Below are 23,701 nucleotides of genomic sequence, written 5' to 3'. Positions count from 1 at the left end.
AAAGCAATGGTACATATTAATTATAAAATATATATATAAAACCCTTACCGCACCCCAGTGGTGCATAGGGCACTGCTTCATATAAACGCAGTGTTATCTCGATCGTTTACACATGAAGGAAAGGTGATCAGCCCTCCACTTCAGGTACCAGTCCAGTGTAATATTAAATAATTATTAGAGTGAAAAAATCACTTATATTTATTAAACCCCCCTGGGAATCGAACCCGAGACCTCCAGAACGGTAGCCGAGCATGCTGACCATTACACTCCGGAGGCGGACGAAAAATTATAAAATGGAAAATCTCAAAGTTAGTGCTTCAAATACAAATTATAGAATATTATCTTTTTTTGTTTTTGCTATGCGGGACTTTTGTCGTTTGTGGGTAACTTTTCTTTACTTATCGCCTGTTGAGAACCAGATTATTTCAACTCATATTCACTAGTAATAATAATAGTATTAAGCTGATACTAAACAACCGTCATTGTAGTAGACATGTTGGCTATCACAATATACGTGTGTGAACCTTATGTGGGTATATTTCCTGATAAAATTTCCTTTGTTGTGCCTGCTATGACAACGTGATTATGTCACATAGACATTATCACGTTATCATAGAAAATTAGCACTTCTATCACCATCAAATTGTAAATTTAATCTATGTAAACTAATTTCATTTATTTTGGTTGTTGGTCTTCTCCAATAGGGGATTTAGATGTACAAATTCGTCTTTAATGAAGATTTTTCGTATTTTTTCTTGTAGGAATATTTAATAATTGCATTAATTGATTCGGCGGTCACTTTGTAGTAGTATCTATCCATTTGTAATTAAATTCACACAATTTATGACACGTGTTTCGATGCATTCCGCATCATTTAATGTAGCATACGTTGTTTGAAAATGATGCGGAATGCATCGAAACACGTGTCACTATAGAATTTTAGAAACAGTGGTATTTACGAAGTGAGATTTACAATGGAATATTCAATACTTATAAATTTATATTAGAATAAAGATGTTAAATGTAATAAGATTTAAGTTTTATACTGAAATTTCCTGGTGCATTTTATATAATAAAAGAGCAAACATATATTTTTCCACATATATTTTATTTGATCAATGACTGGGTTTCGTCGTTACCGACATCATCAGACCAGTCTGATAATAGTCAAATAAAATATAAGTGGAAAAAACTACGTAGTTGTTAATTTATTAAATAAAATGTCAGAAGTTTTTTCATTTGTTTCTTTATCTAAGTTTTACAATATTTAAATATTAATTATTAATAACTAACTAACTAACTAACCATCTCGCCGCTTCCCCGCAGGGGTAGGCAGAGAGAATAGATTCGCCTCTTCCACGTTCATGCATCTCCTCATACATACCCGCCAATTGTTACGACTCCTAACCTGACCACTTTAAAGTATTTGGCATACCTGATCGTGCCATGTTTTTCTCGGTCTTCCTCTGCTTCTTTTCCCACTAACATTCGCCTCATAAATTTGTTTTACCGTTCTTTCCTCACTCATTCGTTCTACATGTCCAAACCATCTCAACACACCTTTCTTAAAAATCGATAATGCTTATCTCAGCTTTGCATTTCTTCCTTATTTCACTATTCGCACATCTATCATTAATTATAATTATAAAATAATGAAAGAAGGAAAATATATTATTTATGTATCGTAAGATATGGATATAAAACTCAAGCTCTCCTAGATCCGTCACTGGTAGCCCGGCCCGAATGCACACAGCATTGGAAATTAATAGTTCCCCCTTACTAAGTGCATGACAATCACTTCTCGGCGCAAGAATCAGGTATAGTGGAGTTCATATCCTCGAAACTCGAATAAAACGTCCCAAATAGCGCATTGCAGTACTGGAAGCAGTTCACGGAATAGGTCAGTCGTGTCGTGCAGTTGAGCATACAAAATATGTAAATTAAGTGTTTAAATTTGAATAGTAACTGAACGTCTCGTCACCAGTTTGTTTTTTCAAGTTTTTTCTTCAATTGCCAAGGCATTGTTTAACTTGTCGCTGACGAACGTACCTATACATATTTGTTTACGGCCATTCCGTTAATATTTTAATACACCGTTTGTTTATATTGATTATCATTAAAATCGTCGAAATTTAATCGTTTTACTGCGCATCTGTCTTTTTTCGTATATTTTTTGCTTTGATAATTTCTTATTGTAACTGTTTATCGTCCGCCTCCGTAGTGTAATGGTCAGCATGCTCAGATACCGTACTGGAGGTCCCGTGTTCAATTTCCAGTGGGGGGGGGGGGTCAAATAAATATACGTAAGTGATTTTTTCACTCTAATATTTATTCGACGTTCGATGCTCGCATCAGATTTTGGTCGCTCAGTTTGTAACGAAAAAATACAATTTTTTGGGCCCTAGTGAAAGACGTGACCGAACATTTAAAACATTAAACATAAGTTTGTTTCGCCTTCCCAATCACATATATTTGATATATCGCTCACTCCTTTCAAGAACGTCATAAATCAAAATTCGACAATTTTCAGTTGTGCATGTTTTCGGAATGCCCAGAAAATGTACTATATCCCAGCAAAAGAGGCATATTTTTAACTTAATATTTACCCGCTGCAGGGCAAAAATTGTTGTTTCTCCATTTTTAAGAAAATGTATTGTTAAATTATTTTTTTTATAAACTTAATATTTTTCAAATGGAGAAAAAACCTTCAGGTTTTACCTAAAAAATCTGTTGCACAGTTAAACGTTCAATAAGTGGCTTGATATTTATTTTTAATACATTGTGTTATATTTTCATACTTTAAAAACGTTCTCCTGAAAAATCAAGTTTTTTGATTTATGACGTTCTTAAAAGGAGTGAGCGATATATGCTTGGAAAGGATGAAAATCGTTAAAAGTCACTTTTAAGAAAAGCTTTAAATCATCCGCAAATAACAGAAATCGTGAGTTTAAAATTACTTTCCTAATATTAGTAATGAAAATATAAAATAATAATGGACCCAGGTCCTTGTGTCTTACGGAGCACACATGTAAAGCAATTTGTGGCTAAATAATATTTCTAATTTAAACTTAACTACAGTAAAACCTCGATATAAGGGATCTATATTTTACGGACTTCGGATATAACGGATAAAAATCCGATCTAATGTAAAAATAATAAAACGTCCTGTTAATATTATACACACATTTTTTATTTTCGCCGCATGTAAACAATTTTTAAACAAACATAAATTATATCTCAAAATTTCAATAGTGCAAACAAAACTTGATTATTTTTTCGAAGCGGGATTACCGAAAGCAAGCGCGTCGATATCAAACAGCAACGTCACTACGACGAGTGTCCAAAGACAATTAATATAATTTTGGTTGTGCTTTGTATTGTTTATTTAAACCCTATTGATGAAATCATATTCTCAAAAAAAGTTTTTTAAATTTATTTTAAACCTTTTTTTATATCTCGGACTTTCGACTTTAACGGACACCCCCTCCCCCCAATCAATCCGTTATATCGTGGTTTTACCGTATCGCGATGTGTACTTTGTAAGATAAGCATTAGTCATACCATACTTGTACAAACTACAGTCTCATTACGTAAGCTTTATTGATTTTTTCTTTTTAATATTCATATAAGGTTCGGAACACTATCGAACGCTAACCCGGCGCTGGTAGTCGAGTACAGTATCAAAAATCCAACGGTATTGTAAATCCGTTTCTCTTGGTAAATACTAGTGACACAGTTAGACCACGATCTACTTGTTAATCCAATGTTTACTTCACGTAAACGTTACACTTACCCAATCTACATACTGTAATATACAATAAATATACTTTATAAAAAATGAAATATCCAAATTTTCGCCACTTAAATTGTGAGAAATTCCTTATTAGTAAATATAAAATATAGTGTTTTTTTTGAGGTTTGGATTTAAACTGGCAACATTGTTTCTACAAACTGTCAATTTGACAGTTGATAGTTGATTTGTAGTCAGTACATTTTGCCATTTCACCATATTCAGCTTGATCCTCTTTTTTAACGGAAATTTTTGTTCACCGGTGAGGCACATTTTTGGTTAATGGCTATGTCAATAGCCGAATTTGGAGTGGAAAAAACCCAGAAGCCTCTGTCGAGACGCCCTTACATCTATTAAAAGTCACTGTTTGGTGAGCTTGCGGGTAGGTGGAATCATTGGCCCATATTTTTTTTAAAGACGATGCCGGCCAGAATGTTGCGGTCAATGAAGAGCGCTACAGAACTATGATTACTGACTTCTTCTTACATCAGTTAAATGGCATTCATGTGACCTAGCTGTGGTTTCAACAAGATGGCGCAACATGCCACACGCCGAAAGCAGCATAAATTTAATGCGGGAAATTTGAATTTTTATACCACTAAAAAACACCCTTTACTTGTAGTTTAAGTTCAGTCGAAAAATAACGACAAAAAAACCTTGTAAATAAATACCTATTTTTATTTTTCGTTCCTTTTCCACCGTATTTCATTCAAATATTCATTTTGTTTACATACAAAACGATCGATAAACACGAGAGGCTTATTTTCACTACCGCGGTTTTTATTATTTAGCTTACTTTTGTTCATTAAAAAAATACACATGTACATTCCAATAAGGATGTATTCACAACATTATCTCGGAACATTTTATTGGCTACACGCTGTTTTCCCGCATATTGGTTTTATTCATACATTTCTTTTAACGTTATACGTTCACGGAGTAAAAGATAAAGGTTGATTTACAAAAATTAACGTATTTATAGATTTGGCGTTGAATTTGTAGAACTCCATTTTAATTTATATATTAAGTAAATGTTAAAATCAAACACTGATTTTTTGAGTCTGCTAAGTGGTACATATTTTATTGTTAAAAAACAATTGTCAAACGAATGTCCAAACATTCATTTGAAAATGCCATAACAAGGCGAAACAATTGTCACAAAGTTTTTTGTGTCTTTAGATAATAATATACAACTTAGTAGAATAAAAAAATCAGTGTTTGATTTTAACATTTAATATATAAAATAAATTAACGTCTTACATAAATTAGCATATACATTTAAGGATATTTTGAGGTAAACGCTTCATAATTCAGGTTACTTGTTTCTTTTCAAATAATTGATAAACCAACCACCTTCTCACAATAAATCACGAGATTAAATTGTTTAGTTCGAAAGCTTTTCCTGAGACCGATGAACTAGTTCAACGCGCGCTCCGTTAGTCATTCGTATCCTTGAATACTTTCGAATTTCTTCAATGATCGTCATGATTCATGATGTCATATTTTTGTTTCGAAATTTTTAGAGCCAGCATTAATGCCTTTGTGTGTGGTAGCCCGCCTTTATCCAGATACGGTACTGTCGTGGTTCTAAGGCCATTGTTAATCTGCTAGATTTTCGAGAAAATTGCGAGTATAATGAACAGTTCTGTCTACGGACAAAGAAGCATTGACGCTATTTGTTGGAATTGAAAATTGATCTTAGACTAAATGAAATCTTGGCAGTTAGCATTAAAATACGCACATAGGACATCCATACGTTTGCTCATTTATACACGAAATCTGAATGGAATTTTCCCAGAATATTCATATTTACATTTTTTTATGTTTTAACCCTTTCCATTCAGACCATTTTTTCTCATAACTGATCAGCTACTCTGATCAAAAAAATGCGACGTTTTTCTACCATTAAAATAAATATTTTGGCTCCCTAATTTTGGGACAATCCTTCTGGCAATTCGTATGACCATGTTAATTAAGATTAATTGTATTTATCTGAAATATTTTTTGTTATAATATACTTGGGTGATAGAGAAATCAGTGATTAAAGTTATACCTGCGCCGGGCCAGACATTGTGGCCCACGGAGCTGCCTACCAGAATCATACGGGCCAAAATGTCTGGCCTACAGAGTGGTAAGAGTTAATTGATCAATTTGAGTTTTTTTGCATCTCAATATAGACGAAGAATATAAAAGACTAAGTATTTACAGGACCTTTCATAGGCTGGTTGAATGATCACTTTACACACGCGCAACATTCACCATTCTACCCGTGATTGACAACCACACTACTCAAATTATCGGAACTCCTGCAATATCATTAATCTCATGATAATGTACATATGAGTTCACAATTTATTTTAATTCAGTATAAGTTATTTAAGAGTTAGGAGTTGCGTGTTGACCATTTCTGTAGTTTATTTCAATCTGTCCCTCAATTTTCTAGGTAGTTATTTGCTAGTCATTTGCCAATATCAAAGGCGAAATGATCGTGCCAATATTTTATTTGCTGCCATCTTCATCTAATTATATCCCCGATAGCGTGTATTTGACGAAAAATAAATTCTATACTCTTGTAGAGTTCATTAAAGTAATCGTGGTTAATCAGCAACATATATTTCTACTTTTATAACCTCATCCGCACCCAATGGTGCATAGGGTACTGCATCGTATTGACGCAGTGTTATCTTATCGATACTTACACGAAGGCAAGATTATCACTTCTGTGCTTCAGGGCTCAGTCCAGGGTAATATTGAATGAATATTACAGTGTAAAATCACTAATATTTGTTTTCATCCCTCCCTTGGGAATCAAACCCAACACCTCCGGCACGGTAGTTAAATACGCTAAACATTGCACCACGGAGGCAGACATAAGACGTTATAATGGTTTACCATAAATCATTGCCTCTTATGCGTTATTATAACAATACAGCAGAAAAAAACAAATGTTTTGAATATTGAAAGCATTAACTTTGTGGATCATGTTGATATATTATTTTGAGAAATAAAAAGACTTTGTTTTTTTATCCACTCACATTTATGTTAACAACCAACTAGTTTCGGCAACAACCTGTTGCCCTCTTCAGGGTTTATATTAGTCATAAATTAAACCCTGAAGAGGGCAACAGGTTGTTGCCGAAACTAGTTGATTGTTAATAAAAATGTTAGTGGATCAAAAAACAAAGTTTTTTTTTATTTCTCAAAATAATGTAGAAAAAACAAATATTACGAAGGTTTTTAAAATAATACAAAGGTTGCACAGATCACCGATTCTGCAAGTTTCTCTTCACTAAGACAATAAAACCCAATAAGCTCGAAAACGAGTTCTCTAACGCGTCATTTAAAATGACGACAAAACGGCGCTCTTGTTTTTTCGTTCTGTTTAATCTAATTTCCTTTCCACTTTCTGGGCATCAGGGACTGCGGCATTGGAAATTGCGTTTTAGGGTTTCATCTGTTGGCAGATGACCCCGAGTAGGAGGCTGCCGAGTCACTCGTCCGTGCCTACCGGTGGTAGACATAACGGATTCGTGATATTTGCATTCCGTGTGGTGCGTGTGTTTTCACGAATGTGACAAATAAATGCTTGCGATTCACCATGTGCACGATTTACATATCGCTCACTCCTTTCAACAACGTCATATATCAAAAATCGTAAATTTTCAGTTGTGCATGTTTTCGGAATGCCCGGAAGATGTACTTTGTCCCAGCAAAAGTGGCATATTTTTAACTTAATATTTACCCGCTACAGGGCAGAAAGTGTTGTTTTTCCATTTTGAAGAAAAGGTATTGTTTAATAATTTTTTTTAAATATACTAAATATTTTTCAAATGGAGAAAAAACATTCAGGTTTCACCCAAAAAGATCTGTTGCACAGTAAAAAGTTCAATAAGTGTCTTGATATTTATTTTTAATACATTTTATTATATTTTTAAACTCTAAAAACGATCTCCTGAAAAATCAAGTTTTGTGTTATATATGACGTTGTTGAAAGGAGTGAGCGATATGCTTGATTAAGGAACACCTTTGTTCGTGGGTCAGATTTTAAACAGCCTAATTTCCTTACTCCGAATTTAATGACATACTTCCTTCTTCCTGGCTTCTTTCGTCCTACTTTATCGTATTTGTAGACTGCTGGGATTAGCTCTCCTCGTCCTCAGATTGTAGGTCCTACAACCTTCTTGGACGATCTTGCTTCCTCTGATTCACTTTGCATCCCCCTGGAATCCCGCAAGGTGGCCCTGACACATTGTCAGTCTCTAGATCAGCTAGAGAAGAATCACCCTCGCTGCCAGACTTAGTGCATCTTGGCGTTTGTTTTATGACATACCTAGCAACATAAATTATTTTTAATTCAAATTTTGTTTGGTTAATACCATTTTTTCGCAAAATCTAATTGTGACACGTGTTTTGATCCTTTCCGCATAACTTTCAAACCCCCGTATTTGAAAATGACGCGGAATCCATCGAAACACGTGTCACAATTGGATTTTTAAGAAAAAGTTATGTTCACCAAGTAAAATTCAAACTAAAAATGGATAGATTGTGACTGTCGCAAAGTGACTGCCGTATCAATTACTGAAAAAAAAATATTATGACAGGTACAAAGTATTTGATGTCTTTTTAAATAGACTGAGAAAAAATGACTCACAATAAAATGATTATATTGTCATTTCACAATATCTTTGACACCTGAATTTGCAATATTATGACAATACACTTCAACAGTATATTCGACCTTACGCTGTGTTGATAGTAAAAGTCATACATTTTTACTATTGTGAACGAATGATTTTTTAACCCTGGAATACTAAACTATCGTAAAAATTACGACAGCAAAATGACGATTTCTGGGGAAAATAATGTACGCGTCGTTCCCAAGCCCCTTGCTTCACGGTACCTTCCTAATGTACCTTTTTTTTCATTATCACGTGTTCTTGTAACCCAAATAATTTAACTTTTACTTCTTAATTAATAAAAGTTTTTGATATTATTCCCGTTTTATTTATTTTTAACGAAGTTTAGCAACAACGTTACTCGTAGGTTAGTTTAGTAATCTAGAGTTAAACTAATGTTTGCATCCAGGATTAGATTATACATAAAACGGATTATTAGTTTAGATATGGTTGTCCTCGCGCATAAGATGGTAGATTAGAATGTCGGTACTATCCGAAGCCCAAGGTTTTTACTTCCTCGGTTCTAAAAAGATTATGAACCGAAACCTTCAGTCGTCCTCAAGACCACTAGTTGTACGAGTATGTACAGTATACGGTAACTATTGTTGCAACTGCCCACCGCGCACTCCTATAGTGTACTTACCATTGATTGGGGTTATGTCAGTCGTTGGGCCTAAAAAGGCACAAACAGACAAGGTTGGGTTGGCTAATATTGCACATTAAGGTGTCTATAGATTCAATGTCTTTGTTTTCAAATATCGTTACAATCTTCATGTTTAACGATACGATACAACGTCTTCTTCGCACATGCTAGCGCCTCACATCACCTCCGTTATATGTACATACATAGTTTTGGTAGTCATATAAAAATATACAGTCAGTTTGTATGAGTTATTACGTCTACTTTTTTTTTAGCTGATACTGAAAAATACGAATTTTATAATATGTATTTAAAATATCTATGGTTGACCCCAAAGAAATTATTATTATTTTGGCAAAACACCCAAAATTGAGAGGTACATGCGACAAACAACTGGTATTTTTTTACAATGCTGTAATTTAACACTTTTTAATGACCTCTAATATTCAAATATTTTTGTTATATTTTTGTCAAGTGCTTTATCAATTTAAAATTATTTTATGTAACATTATTTATAAATGTTAATAGAAAGGTACTTAACGCACTGTACTTTAAAAAACCTGAAAAAAACTTTGATGTGATCCGAGGGTAGCTACTACAAACATCAAATAATTACACACTGCTTAAAAAAATATACACATGATTTGAGTAAAAAAATGTTATACTTTAGAGTGATACTAGAATAGATTTATATTATCCACTGACACTTCGTGATGGAATTGCATTTTTAATTTATTATTAGATTAAAACCAATATTTTTAGCTTTTCCACTTTTTTATTTGACCAGCGACCGGGTTTCGTCGTTACCGACCAGTCTGATGATGTCGGTAACGACGAAACCCGGTCGCTGGTCAAATAAAAAAGTGGAAAAGCTAAAAATATTGGTTTTAATCTAATAATAAATTAATGATACTAGAATATTATCGAATATATAAGTATCGCTCCAAATTGTGCGATTTTTTCAGATCACGCTGATATTCATTTTTGAGTACGCTTACTGGCCCTTTTTAAAACATAAAAACCCTTTTTAGCTAACTGGTAAGCTTTTAAGATACTTTTATAGGGAAGGGTGGATATTTTGTCGTTTCTGTAATTTAATGTAATATTGCATTCGGTCATTTTTTGTGGTTTTAAATTAATTTAACAGTTAGGTACACAAGAAAAAATATGTACTAGCAATATGGTTAACATTTCAAATATATATATTTTTAATTTCATTAATTGATTAATTAATTCACTTTGTGGTAAAATCTATCCATTTTCAATTTAAGGTTTACTTAGCAAATACCACTATTTGTATACGGTGTTTGAAAATGATGTGGAATGCATCGAAACACGTGTCACAGTAGATTTTAAGAAATAGTGGTATTTACTGAGTAAAACTTAAATTAAAAATATTTTTTTTTAGTTTTTATAAATATTTTGGTTAGTATAATTCAGAGGTAATGGTTTGACATGTTAGTTTAAAAAATGCATTTTAAGTGTCCCCTAATAAGTAGAATCATATTTATTTATTCTAACGTATTTTCCTTTTTTAATATTGTAAATTAACTACTACTACTACTACTACTACTACTACTACCACCATCACGCTGTTTCCCCGCAGGGGTAGGCAGAGAGGATGGAACGCCACACTCTTCTGTCCTGACATACACTCCTCGCCTCCTTCACATCCATACATCTAGTCATACATGCCCTCCGATTACGCAGACTTTTGACACCGCCAGATTTTAAGTTCTGATTGATCTGATCGTGCCAAGTCTTTTTCGGTCGTCCACGTTCTGTTTTCCCTCTCACATTCGCCACATATATTTTCTTAGTCATTCTCTCGCTATCCATTCGCTCCACATGTCCACACCACCGCAAAGAGCTCTTCCTAATCTTTTCAATTATTCCTCGTTCAGCCTTACATTCCTTTCTTATTTCGTCGTTTTTAATTCTGTCATACAATGATTTTCCACACATTCGTCTGAGGGAGCGCATTTCAACAGCGTTCACTCTGCTTTCATCCTTCCTTTGCCAGTTCCATGTTTCGCTTCCATACATTAGTGTCGGTACTAGCACGCCGTTGTGAACCGCTAGCTTGGCTTCCATGGACATATTCTTATTCCCAATCGCTTGTTAAATAAATTATCGTATAATGAAGTTGTACGCGTAACGTTGTTAATTAGTACATTTATGATAAATATATTCATTCAATGCGCTCACAGAAAGCATTTACATCCCGCTACATTCCTATTTTAATGATGTGTTTATAAATATTAAAAATCGAATTAATCTACATCTAAAACATTGTTTTATCAATTCACGACATTCATTCTTTTCTCTCGGTGTGTTATTCATTACGATACATAATTTTACTGAAATTACTGCATTTCAAACAAGCCACTTTACTATTGCAGATATGATTTCTACACCGTCATTAAAAAACTAACTAACCATCACGCCGCTTCCCCGCAGGGGTAGGCAGAGAGAATCGAACGCCACACCACTCTGTCTTTGCAAACATTCTTTGCCTCTTCTAGATTCATGCATCTCCTCATACATACCCGACGATTATTACGACTCCTGACCCGGCCGCTTTCAAGTATTTGACATACCTGATTGTGCCAAGTTTTCCTCGGTCGTCCTCTGCTTCTTTTTCCAACTACATTCGCCCCGTAAATTTGTTTAACCGTTCTTTCTTCACTCATACGCTCCACATGTCCAAACCATCTCAACACACCTTTCTTAATTTTATCGATTATGCTTATCTCAGCCTTACATTCTTTCCTTATTTCATCATTCGAACATCTATCAAACATCGTTTTGCCACACATTCGTCTGAGGGATCGCATTTCGACTGCATTCCGTCATTATATGTTATTTTTAAAAATAAGTTACTCTAATATAAATAAAAATAGCTCGATATAAACCATTATTTTTTTTCAGTATGAAAACGAAAACTTACTTGGGCACTAACTCGTTAAGTTTTCGATTTCTCCATTGAAAACTATTACATAAGGTGAAAGGACTCCGATAAATTAATAATTTAGTAGGCCTTTCACGAAACTAAATCTACACTAGTTGCCGAAAACAGGTTTTTTTTCTTCAAGTTTTACGTTGATAACACACTTGACAGACTGCATATTAGATTATTGATTTACAATTAGAGGACTACCGTTTTGGATGTGTTTGTGATTGGCTGTTTTTTTTAACCTGTTTTCCAGGTTTTTTCAAAATTGGTTTTAGTAAAAGGGAAATCGCTTGCTCGGAGATATTCTGACTAAACGAGCTGGGCAACTGCATTTTTTAATATAAATTTAAGTATGTGCATCATGTTTCTATTTCCTTCTTATATATCGTTATTGTATCGATAAATAGGTAATTACAAAAACACGTCGTTTGAAATCCTGTTTTAGTGTATAGAATTCTTCAAAAACCCTCATCCGCACCCGATGGTGCATAGGGCACTGCATCATATAAACGGAGTGTTATCTTGTTCATTAATACATGAAGAAAAGGTGATCAGATCAGCCTCCGCTTCATGTACCAGTCCAGGGTGATATTGATAAAATATTATATTGAAAAATCACTTTATATTTTATATTTATTTGAGCCCCACTGGGAATCGAACCCGGGACCTCCGGTACGGTAGCCAAGCGTGCTGGACATTGCACTACGGAGGAGACAAAAGAATAAACGAGTATAGTGTATAGAATTATTCACTGTTAAATTTAAACTTTTTTCTACTTAAAATTTACATGCTGAAATTTAAGTTAGAACTGAATTCATTATCAGATTGTGTAGTTCTATGGGTCTTTTACCAACTTATGCTTTGTAATTTACTCATCGATTGTTTAAACTATTTTTTAAAACCTTGTATGCAAAACTTGCGCCAAAATTTGTGTGCATACATATTACAATTATTTGAACGTATCCCTTATCTGATTCATTGTCATCGAATCATCATTATATACGGGTACCACGATACAACTTTTTACATTATCGTTTGAAAGTGAAATCGACACCGCAGAACGATGATGCCATCGACATATCGTAAAAAAGTACAAGATGAATTTATTTATTTCTTATTTCGCCGTCGAGGCATCGGGTTTTTTTTTTAAGTTTTTTTTTAGCGTAGGTAACCTGTTTTCGTATTATTGGCCGTAGTAAGTAATTAGATACGTCCAGCGTTTGTATCTGTGCAGCCGAAAAGCAAGGTCGGCCCCCCTCCGGTATGGCAAGTTGCATGGAACAGAGTCGCGGCCCGTCTCTTGGTCGTGCCTCAGTGTCGGCCTCAGCGGTTCTGGAGCCAGAGGGTAACGTCTTGCCCCTTGTGCGGCCGCTGCCATACGCGGATTACATCCTCCTTTAGGTGCGATCGGTGATTAGTGACCAGCGATTATTATTTCATTCGGAAGTTGTGACTGTGTTACGAGTGCGAGTTTAAGTGCTTAATGCGACTATCAATTCTAATTCACTCATTATGTAAATCAAGCTTCAAATACTAATTGACTTCGTTATGCTATCGGTGGTCAGAAACATATTGCGAATATAACACGAGAAAGTGTTTTATTCGCAACATTAGATATTGTTTTTGTTTTATTGAACTATGTAGATCCTAGATCATGATCGAAACGTCTATTTCTAATCTAAAGAACCGAAGATTATGTGGTTAACATCTTTATTTTAGTGCTTATAAAACTAGTAATCTAGGAATTATTTTACGGTATTTTAAAACTACCTGTTATATATGGCTGAGGTACAAAATACTTTATTTTAATTCTCTATAAGATTAGTGCTTTTATCTTATCTTAAAATATTATTTTTGCTTCTACAAAAAAACAACTGTCTTAGTTGTAGTTGATTTAATACAAGACCTTTTACCATCTTTTCTCTCTTAAGTCAAAAATAAAGTGTACGGTCCAGATTAAAGCTCTCAGGAGGCATGCGGAGTACATGGCCAAGCCAACTGTTTATATATATATATATATATATATATATATATATATATATATATATATATATATATATATATATATATATATATATATATATATATATATATATATATATATATATATATATATATATATATATATATATATATATATATATATATATATATATATATATATATATATATATATATAAACGTTCTAACATACGGTGCTCACCTGTCGATAGTTATAGTAATAATAAATTTTGGAGAATTTATATACCGCCATGTTTATAACCTCAATGGCTCTTGATTAAACTGTAAGATAAAAACAAACTGTAATTTAATTATGGCGAAAATAAAATTAAACAATAAATGCCCGTTGTACGAGCTAACGCTATGTTGAACATGTTAACAAGTACGTACGTCTCTATGGATTTTAATATTTTCCATGTTTCCGGATGTGTGTTCCGTAGCAGGATTCTCCTACTCGTATGACAACAGTTCTCCTTTGTGTAGATAAAAATAGCTTTCCATATTGTACATACGTACGCATTCAATTAAAATTTTAATTAAATTTATTTCTTAAATATACGTGTACGTACATATTATTTATCTGTATTTTGGCACTTTAGGCTTAGCCAGTGTTAAGCCGAAATAATGTACTCGTACGAGTATGTACTATTTATGAAATTATAACAAACAAAAATTAAACATTATTTTTTGTTTTTACGAATTATTTCACAATTACAGGCAGGAAGTTTTCCTATTTACCAAAATATACGATATTTAGTGTCTATTTTCTCACGTAGTTTTCAAGGTACCGAATAGGAACAATTATCTTCCTCCAAGTGTAGGTAATGGCAGGTAAATTGCCTTCAATGGCGGGTTCATCTCCGTAGGTTTGGAAACTTGACCCGGTTTCTCGCGCGACCCACTAACAACGCGGACCTGGTAAGACAATCGCCAGCGCGAATGTCGGGCGACTCGCGCTGGTAGGCGGAGTAGCGACGGAGGCAGTACGAGTGCACTGCTCGCCACGGGCGGTAGTCCGGCGTCTGTGACAAGTCCGCGTTTCCGTCAGCGACTGCCGACTGCCGACTGTCAGATGTCGCCTGGACTTTACGTATTTAGGAGATCGCCTTACGTTCTGACCCACAACCCACTATTAGAAGGACGCGACCCGGGAAGTGAATCGCCCATTCGCTTGTAATCGAACGCGCTACCGATTTACCGTTTGCATAGTGGATCGCGTTTAATTTTATTAGTGCCCCATTCTGGCTTTTTATGGTTTATTTTTGAGATCATTAAAACTGTGAACTTAATTGAAGTGCGGAGCATTAGTACGTATATTTTAAATGTAACCGATAGCCATCTGACACAAAACGGTATTTCTCTTCGAGTTACAGCCGGCTTTAAAAATAGTATTTTTTTAAATGTAATATACTATTCGTTACGCGCATTTTCCAATTTGAAATGTAAATAATTATTTGTTAAGGTTCATTTTCAATTCTGTACCGGATCGGCTGATTGGATCCGATCTGTTTGGCTTGTGACTCGGTGAAGTGCGCTGTGTACATCGGCTGTCACAATAGCGAATGTCGTGAGTTGCGAAACGTCGAGTGAGTTTGTGGAAGTGTCTCGCGATTGGTTGGAGTCGCTCGTGTGGGGGCTTGTGTGCCGATGCGAAGGGGCCCTGGCGCGGTGGCGGTCCCCGCCCTATGTGGGCCCCCCTGACGCGCAAGGTGGGCGGCGCCGTATCCACCCTGGCGCGGGTAGCGCACCTCACGCTGTACTCGCTCTTCTGCCCGGTGTAAGCGTTCCGCATCTCTACTGTCCCCTATACAACATTTCGAGTTTGTCCAAACACCCGTTAAAAAATCAGGATTAATTCATTTATTTATTTCTCAAATATAAGTGTACATATACCATATAATTTGACTGCATTTTGGCTTTTTAGGCATAGCCCGTGTTAGGCCGAAATACTATGCTAAAGTTTAATTTAAAGTGTTGTAACTAAAATAACTGGTCAAATTATAAGCTACAATCAATTTTTTTTTCAGGCGAGACTCAAGTATTTGAATTTAACCCAAGATTCGGAACTTGCAGACAAATAGAAGGACTCTTAGCTTAATAAAAGCTTCCCCTATTCCAAAATTCTCACTACCTTATGTTTCCTATAGACGTCTATTTTGCAAACGTGATTTTATTAACGATGTCGCCATTTCGTTTTGGAAGAACGCATCCCTCGCGATTGTCAATAGTTGCATTTATCTATTATTGGGTTTATAGCGTCGCGAGTTGGCGTCGGCGTCGCGTGGCGTTAGTCTATAGTCCATAATATGCTTTAAAAATGCTTTGTAAATAAAATTGAAACTCTTACGATAATTTACAAAGTTGTAGACTGGCATAGAGTTCTATCCGATTGCAAAACTTGTGTGGTTACATGTACATTATTGCACAATATTATATTAGGTATGTCAGTCGGCTGCTATTTACCTAGTAGACATAAAATGATGATAAGAAGAGATTTTATTAAGAAGTTTATTACCATGTGTGATCGTCTCGCTCTATCTAGAACTGTCCAAACAATTATTATAATTCGCATTGTTACTTAATCTACAGTTTCATATAACTGCTAGACATTGTCGTGTACATTATTTATCTCGTTTGCAATTCAGGTAATTAATTTGTGCACCAATTTTTTCAAGATAATAATAAGTATTTTTTAAATTATTATTTCATTGAAATGACTTTAAAAATATACATATTTTGTATGTTAAAAGCATGGATAACTTTGTGGTATGGTAATAAAACACTCTCCTTACCATCCATTGTTTACTTTGTGTAATAGCAGTTTTTTTTTTAAAGTGGTATTACACAAGGTAAACAATGGATGGAAAGGAGATTGTTTTTTTAAATATACATTTAAGTATATAGTTTTTGTATTAATAAAAAAAATATGCATAATGAGTTAGAAATATTTTATATTATAAATTCTTAAGACATGTAATCTTGAATCAATATTGGTAGGCGTAATATTTACTCAGATGTTTGTTTTGCACCAATAAAATGTCAAGTAGATTTGACTTTTGGCGAATGTCCTTGGATAATCGTCAATATATTTTTTTCTTAAATGAAATAAGTGGTTTGGGCATAAATTACCATATACTACATACTCTATGGACGAAAGTAGGAAAATTGTGTATTTTCCCACGTGTGTGTATAAATATGTATATTGTTGTTTTTGGTGATTTTAATATTGATTTATGCGAAGCAAAAAAAATTCTGGTTGAACTTTAATAAATTTACGTTTTACTAACATCTGTCCAACAATATTGTAAAAATTTGTCCGCCTCCGTGGTGTAATGGTTAGCGTGTTTAGCTACCACGCTGGAGTTCCCAGTTCGATGGGGGGGGTCAAAATAAACAAATATTGAGTGATTTTACACTCTATTATTTATTTGACATAACCCTGGACTGGTCCCTGAAGCGCAGGAGTGATCATCCTGCGTTCGTGTAAGTAACGATCAAGGTAATTTTGCGTCAATACGATGCAGTACCCTATGCACCATTGGGTGCGGATAAGAGTTAGAAGAAGAAAATATGTGTTATTTTTAATAATGAAATCATGGATCTGATATCCGATATCCGTTAAACAGATCTTTGACGGGCAGTTATCTCGATATTTTGTAATAGTCTACTCTGTTCGCTAGATCGAGTAATCTACGTGCAATCAATAATTACAATTGTGTTTTATTTCTCTCGAGGTTGCGGTTGAATCAATCAATCAATCATCTAATCCAGCGGCTCCCAACCTGTGGTACGCGTACCACCCGTGGTACGTGAGTGGATAGTTGATGGTATGCGAAAAATAATCAGTAATGAGGGACAAAAATTACAAAATAAATCAGTCATAAAAATATCATTGAAACAATTGGTTTTCCTATAAAAAAAATATTTAATTCAAAATATACAGTACAGTAAAAAATAAAACTTTTTGTTGAAAAATATTTCTATAAATGTCCTGGTTTTGAATTACGACCATAAATGAATTTTGGCACCTTCCGTTAAAAAAAATCGTGATATGTAAAGTTCAAATGTCTCATTTTTATAAGAAAAAATAAAAACTTTGGTTTATTTTTTGAAACTTAAATTAATTGAGTTTTGGGAAATATAGTCCTTTAAAATTTATAATGCAAATAGAATAACAAATTTCTCGAAATACAATAATTTTTACGAAGTGGTATGTTAAGTTAAGCTTAATGTATTACCAAGTGGTACGCGAGCCAAAAAAGGTTGGGAAACGCTGATCTAATCTTCCGAGTGCTCTCATTACTCAACAACTAGTTTTCATCCATTAAATTACCTAAATGTATCAACTTAACGCACGTCCAGTTACGAAACTCGCGTATTAAGCGCTTTTATTATATCACGATTGTTTAATTAAATAACCGCCGTATATTGTTCAAAAATCGATTGTTCTAGTTATTTATATCACATTTATTGTTCCATATATTCTCGCTGTGCGGACAATATCAAATGTTACTGTATTTTTAATCGCGTTAAAAAATAATGATTTTAAAATATGATACAAAGATTGTTTAAAAATGCATCAGTATCTTTATTAACTAAATATATCAATTGTGATACAATGTATCTAATAATAATATTATTTTATATGTATTACAGTTAACCCCGCTACAACGTTGACATAGGTACCCCTTTATCTTTTATAAGGGGTTAATGTTTTAAATTGTATTTTTACATTCTAACTAGCGGAAATGACTAATGAGTCATTTAAAATTGAAATACAATAATAATAAAAAAAACTTAAACGCTATAACGTCCCACCCGATAACGCAGTACCTATCTCAGCGTTATAGGGGGGCTTACTGTATTTGAATTTTATGTTGTTTTTTTTTGTAATATGCATACATGATGACTTTTTTCTACAATAATTTAATAATCTGAGGTACGTTTGACTTATATATATATATTTTTTTAAATCTGTTTTTTAAATGATCGTATTCAAAAACCGATTTAAGTAACGACTTTTATTTAAACCATGGTTAAACCCTAAAAATGTATTTTATAATTGTGACCATGAAAAATGTACGTCCATATTTGTTAATCCGGTATTTAATTAGGTATTTTTTCGATACAAATCTCTTAAAAGTTAAAATAAAAATAATACCATTGTCAATATAGACACGTGCTCACTTATTACGAGTATTTATTTACCATACTTAATACAGTATTATGTATGCGTTAGTTTATCTATCGCTCCAACTTGACATTCATTCTTGAACTCTAAAAAGGACAAACTAATGATTTTAATGTCACTCTTCCAATGTGTTCAATTGATATGGTACCATATACATAAATTAAGATGCTTCATATGATTCCAAATTGTGACAATTATTATATGTTATGTATTTTTTATATTAATGTTTTCATATAATTAACTTATCCACGATAAAACAAATTATGCAATTTTAAACTGGGATCAATCAACCAAAAAGTGGCAATACTTTGTATTTAATTTATCAATATGATTCCTTAAAAAAATCAAGAAGTTAATAATTTGTGTGTACTGTTTTTTTTATTAAATAATTTTTTCGTATCGTAAACAATTTTATTTTAAATAAAGCAGGAATGCACTTACAACTATCCACTTTTTGATCAAGAATGGACTCACAAATTCTAATTACGAATTTATAAAATGTCCATTTTAAATATAAGTTTTACTTGGTAAATATTGGTATTTACCAAGTAAAATTTAAATTCAAAATGGACTGATACATATACGTATTACCACAAAGTAATTGCCGAATCATTAAATGAAATTCAAAAAATATCATCAATGTTTAATCGAACAAGATTTATCGTAATTTTTTTTTTCAATATAATTCTTTTGTTTGTACTTAACACTCAATGCTGTAAGAAAGTACAGTAATTGACCTTATGGTTTTTAATAAAAGTTTTACTTGGTAAATATATTTCTTCAAATATATTGTGACACGTGTTTCGATGCATTCCTAATCATTTTCAAACTTCTTACAATTCCTTAGCTTCAATAAAATATTTTTTATTAATTTACGTCATTTTCCTGTGTTCATTTGATCAACACGAAGACTAATTAATTATCCATATATTCGTTTTGTACAGATAATTTACCTTAGGTAAATTATGTTACGTTACCTAAGAACTTTAAACTTTTGACAGCTAGGGTAACAATGTGTTTATGGGTTCACATTAGATTTGATTGACAGCCTGGCATACCTACCTATCACATTCTCCCATTCTGTTGTTATTAATGTACAGTCACCCTTATCACAGGGAACCCACACTGTTAATCGGATTACTATTTTACATGCTTATTGTATTCAGGAAATGGTTGATATTATATTTGTATGTATTTCCATACAATTTTGTAACTAGATATTTAGAGATGTGTAAATTAAATACTTACGTCAAACTAACAGGTGAACGTCAATCAATCAATGTATTTCATACGATTTTCAAATAAGATACTATATGAGCGTCAAAATATGTTTTATCGATATTTGGCAGGAGCTGTTTCACATTATTTTATCGTTTTAATCTAGTTTTCCTATGATTTTGAATGGGTACCTTCTTGTTATTGTGATTATCTTTAAATGCGGTTGAACTTTAAATAAAATAACTTTTTTGTTATAGATTTTATCTATTTATTACGTTTTTTATAACTCTGATGCAATACGTCTCTTAATTCCAATGCCTACAAAATTATTGTTTGACGTTATTTCAAAACTTTAAGCACTCAAAAACTTCATAGGTACCTACGTCATTTGCGGTATTGATTTGTGGTTGTTTTCTTTTTCATTTCTATTATATCTTAAGTGTTAGATCTTTCAGAGTTTTGAGGCTATTCAAATTTTGCTATAGGAGTTAAAACTTGCATCACACAACTGTGTACTAGTAAATTATGAACTATTTAGATAGTACAAACACAGGAATAACCCGCAAAGTCTCTGGTTTTAGAGGCTTTGGGGGAATTGTCTGCAGATAGGATAGCAAAGATAGGGGAGGTAAATGTGAAAAGTACATCACGAACACCCAGATCAATTGAAAATGAATCGTTCTTGAATTAATTTTGCAATTGGCGGGAATCGAACCCGCGACGCCAGTTTCTAAGTCTAGCGTCAACTTAAGGACGCCATGGCGCATGTCACAATAACGCTTTAACTATTCAAGCGAACGTGTGGTATATAAAAAGTGAACTTAGTGAATACGAATTAGGTAAACATTAAAAATATCAGATTGTTATTTTATCAATTAAACCACTCAGCGTATTTTATGAGACGTGTACTTAGCTGGGAAAGGTGGTATCGCATTAGTGAAATAAAAAATACGGTAAAAGTTTTTCAATTACTACCCTCGAAATTAGAAAAACAAAACAGGATAGAAGGGAAACAAACGGAATTGCGCTGGAAGATGCTTTGCATTATAAATTTACCATTCAAACCGATCCTGGTACCTTATTCGTTGTGTTTCCCATTCGCTTTGTATAAACAATAATTCTTTATTTTCTTTCTAATGGTTTTTTTTTCTTTTCTTTTTGCAGAAAGGCGCGGCGCAAGGAGCGCGAAGGGGATGGATCACAAGGAGACCCTAAACTGTACCTTGAAGAGGCCCTTTTAGAAAGAAAACTACCCGAATTGGATATGAGGCAAATGGTAGAGATACCCGAAGGAATAGACTATAATGAATGGCTGGCGTCACATAGTGAGTACCTGTTTAATAAATAATTTTATCGCTTTTTTGTCCTCGCGCACCTTACTTGTATTTACGAGGAAAAAAGAGACATTACGAGAGTACTTAAAACCATTAACGTTGCGAAAACTGTGAAAAATGTCTCCTTATAAACTACCTTAAAAACCGAAGTCTGAATAAAGCTTTATATTTTGTATTTTTATTGCGCAGTATATTCCGCCTATAAAGTTATATATTTGAAATCATTTAGTCGGGTTTTGAGGGAGTCAGTCATGTTTCTGGGTTCAAACTCTCTCTACCACAACTTAATGCCTATTTCCAATCACTGGCCGACTAGGTCAAAATACAAATATATAATGAGAACACAAATAAGTATTTTACTTTAAAAAGAATATATTCTTAGTTCTAAATTCTGGGGTCTATCCTCATCCATTGGTGCATGGAGTACCGCACTGGATCGACGCAGTATTAACTTGATCGTTAACTCATATGAAGGTGGATTAGTCCTGCATTCCATATTCTTAGATCTAGAAGTGCTTGATATAATATGTATGGTATTTATGATACATATGGTATGAAGTTGCTCAGGATGAAAGACATTTTTGCTGCATAGCAGTAATGTACATTTCTCATATAGGAAACGGAGGAGAAATGGGTAAAGCACCAATAGCTAAGGCACTCTGCCTTGCATACCCGTACTCATATGATCTTTTGTAAGTTGGACAAACTACTTTACTCGTATGAGTCCTTTGAGATATTTCACGTATAAATAATGTGTTTTCGCAGTAATTATGTCAAGTGAATAAATTTATGTATATTTAGAGTTTATATATGTAAAAATGACATTCGAGTGACGAATACAGAGGTACAGTCATCGGACAATAAATCATATACTTCAAACATCAAATTTACATATCATTATCATAATTAAAGAAAAAGAAAAAAACATCGATTTACTCAAAACAGTAAATATATTCCTTTCGTATGAGTAACCACTGTAAAGAAATATAGCCCATTATTAGAAAAAATCTAAATATGATGCGAATTTTATTTGCTCTTAATTTTATGTGTAGGAACTTTCGAACTGTAAAAAAACACAGCTAAACGGTCATCGTCAGAATAGAAAATTGTAATTCGATTATGTTTTGAGTTTTTCTATGGCAAACCTCGTAAAGTGAAGTCCATTCAATAATGCATTAGACCGGTCGTCAGCCCCTGATTCCTGCCCTCGCTCAAAAACCCCGTGTCAAAAAACTCAATGCAAACGTCATCGGCTTCGTTAATCATAACGAAATTTTCAATGATAATTTATATCCGTACTTACCTGCGGAATATGTAATTCATTAATTATCTTCGGTTGCTTTTCTATTGGTCGATTCAAGATTTTTGCAACTTTACGCATAACTAGACGTTAGTATAATTAGTGTTAATATCAACTACCAAAATGTGAGCTTACGACGTGCTGAATATAAAAAATATTCAAATCCTAATTATTGTTTTCATAATGGCGTTATCTCATATTATTTACTTTTATTTATCCTTTTTTGATTCCTGACCAATATCCGATGCAAAAATATAATTGTATTCTCTGAATCTATCGACAGCCGTCAAACAAAATGACAGATAGTATTTGGTATTCGCTGACTATGGAATGACAGTTCGTAGATGCGTTTGATAGAATTTCGTTATATTGAAAATCACTCAGAATTTTGTGAATGTGATATCTATTTTTTTACTGATTTTTCGGATGTGTGGACTTGGGCATCAAACAAAGGCTTAAATGAAATCACGACTCGAAGAACACTAACGTAATGTAACGCAAAGCTAGTTATTAGTAATATGTAACTTCATTTTATATTTATATAAGCCCAATAAATAAAATACAATAAAATAAAAAATTAAATAAAATCATTTTA

At 33.4% G+C, this 23,701-nt stretch overlaps 1 protein-coding gene across 5 annotated transcripts in view; it reads left to right on the top strand.

Moving 5' to 3' along the window:
* Positions 1 to 23,701, top strand: part of Mob2 (MOB kinase activator 2) — a 223,189-nt gene that overhangs the window by 184,636 nt on the left and 14,852 nt on the right. For 4 of the 5 annotated variants that reach the window (XM_088269693.1, XM_088269690.1, XM_088269688.1 and 1 more), the window contains one exon: positions 21,637 to 21,797. In XM_088269693.1, coding sequence (XP_088125819.1) covers positions 21,637 to 21,797 — 161 coding nt within the window. Of the gene's footprint in view, positions 1 to 15,042; positions 15,841 to 21,636; positions 21,798 to 23,701 lie in introns of those variants that run through there. The other variant, XM_088269692.1, reaches the window with a different exon arrangement.

The sequence above is a fragment of the Brachycentrus maculatus genome, unplaced genomic scaffold (genome assembly GCF_059751285.1).
Source record: "Brachycentrus maculatus isolate JH-2025_06_01 unplaced genomic scaffold, ASM5975128v1 h1tg000361l, whole genome shotgun sequence".
Lineage (NCBI taxonomy): Eukaryota > Metazoa > Arthropoda > Insecta > Trichoptera > Brachycentridae > Brachycentrus > Brachycentrus maculatus.
The sequence above is the reverse complement of the archived record's forward strand: the minus strand, read 5'-3'. Positions and strand labels throughout refer to the sequence as shown.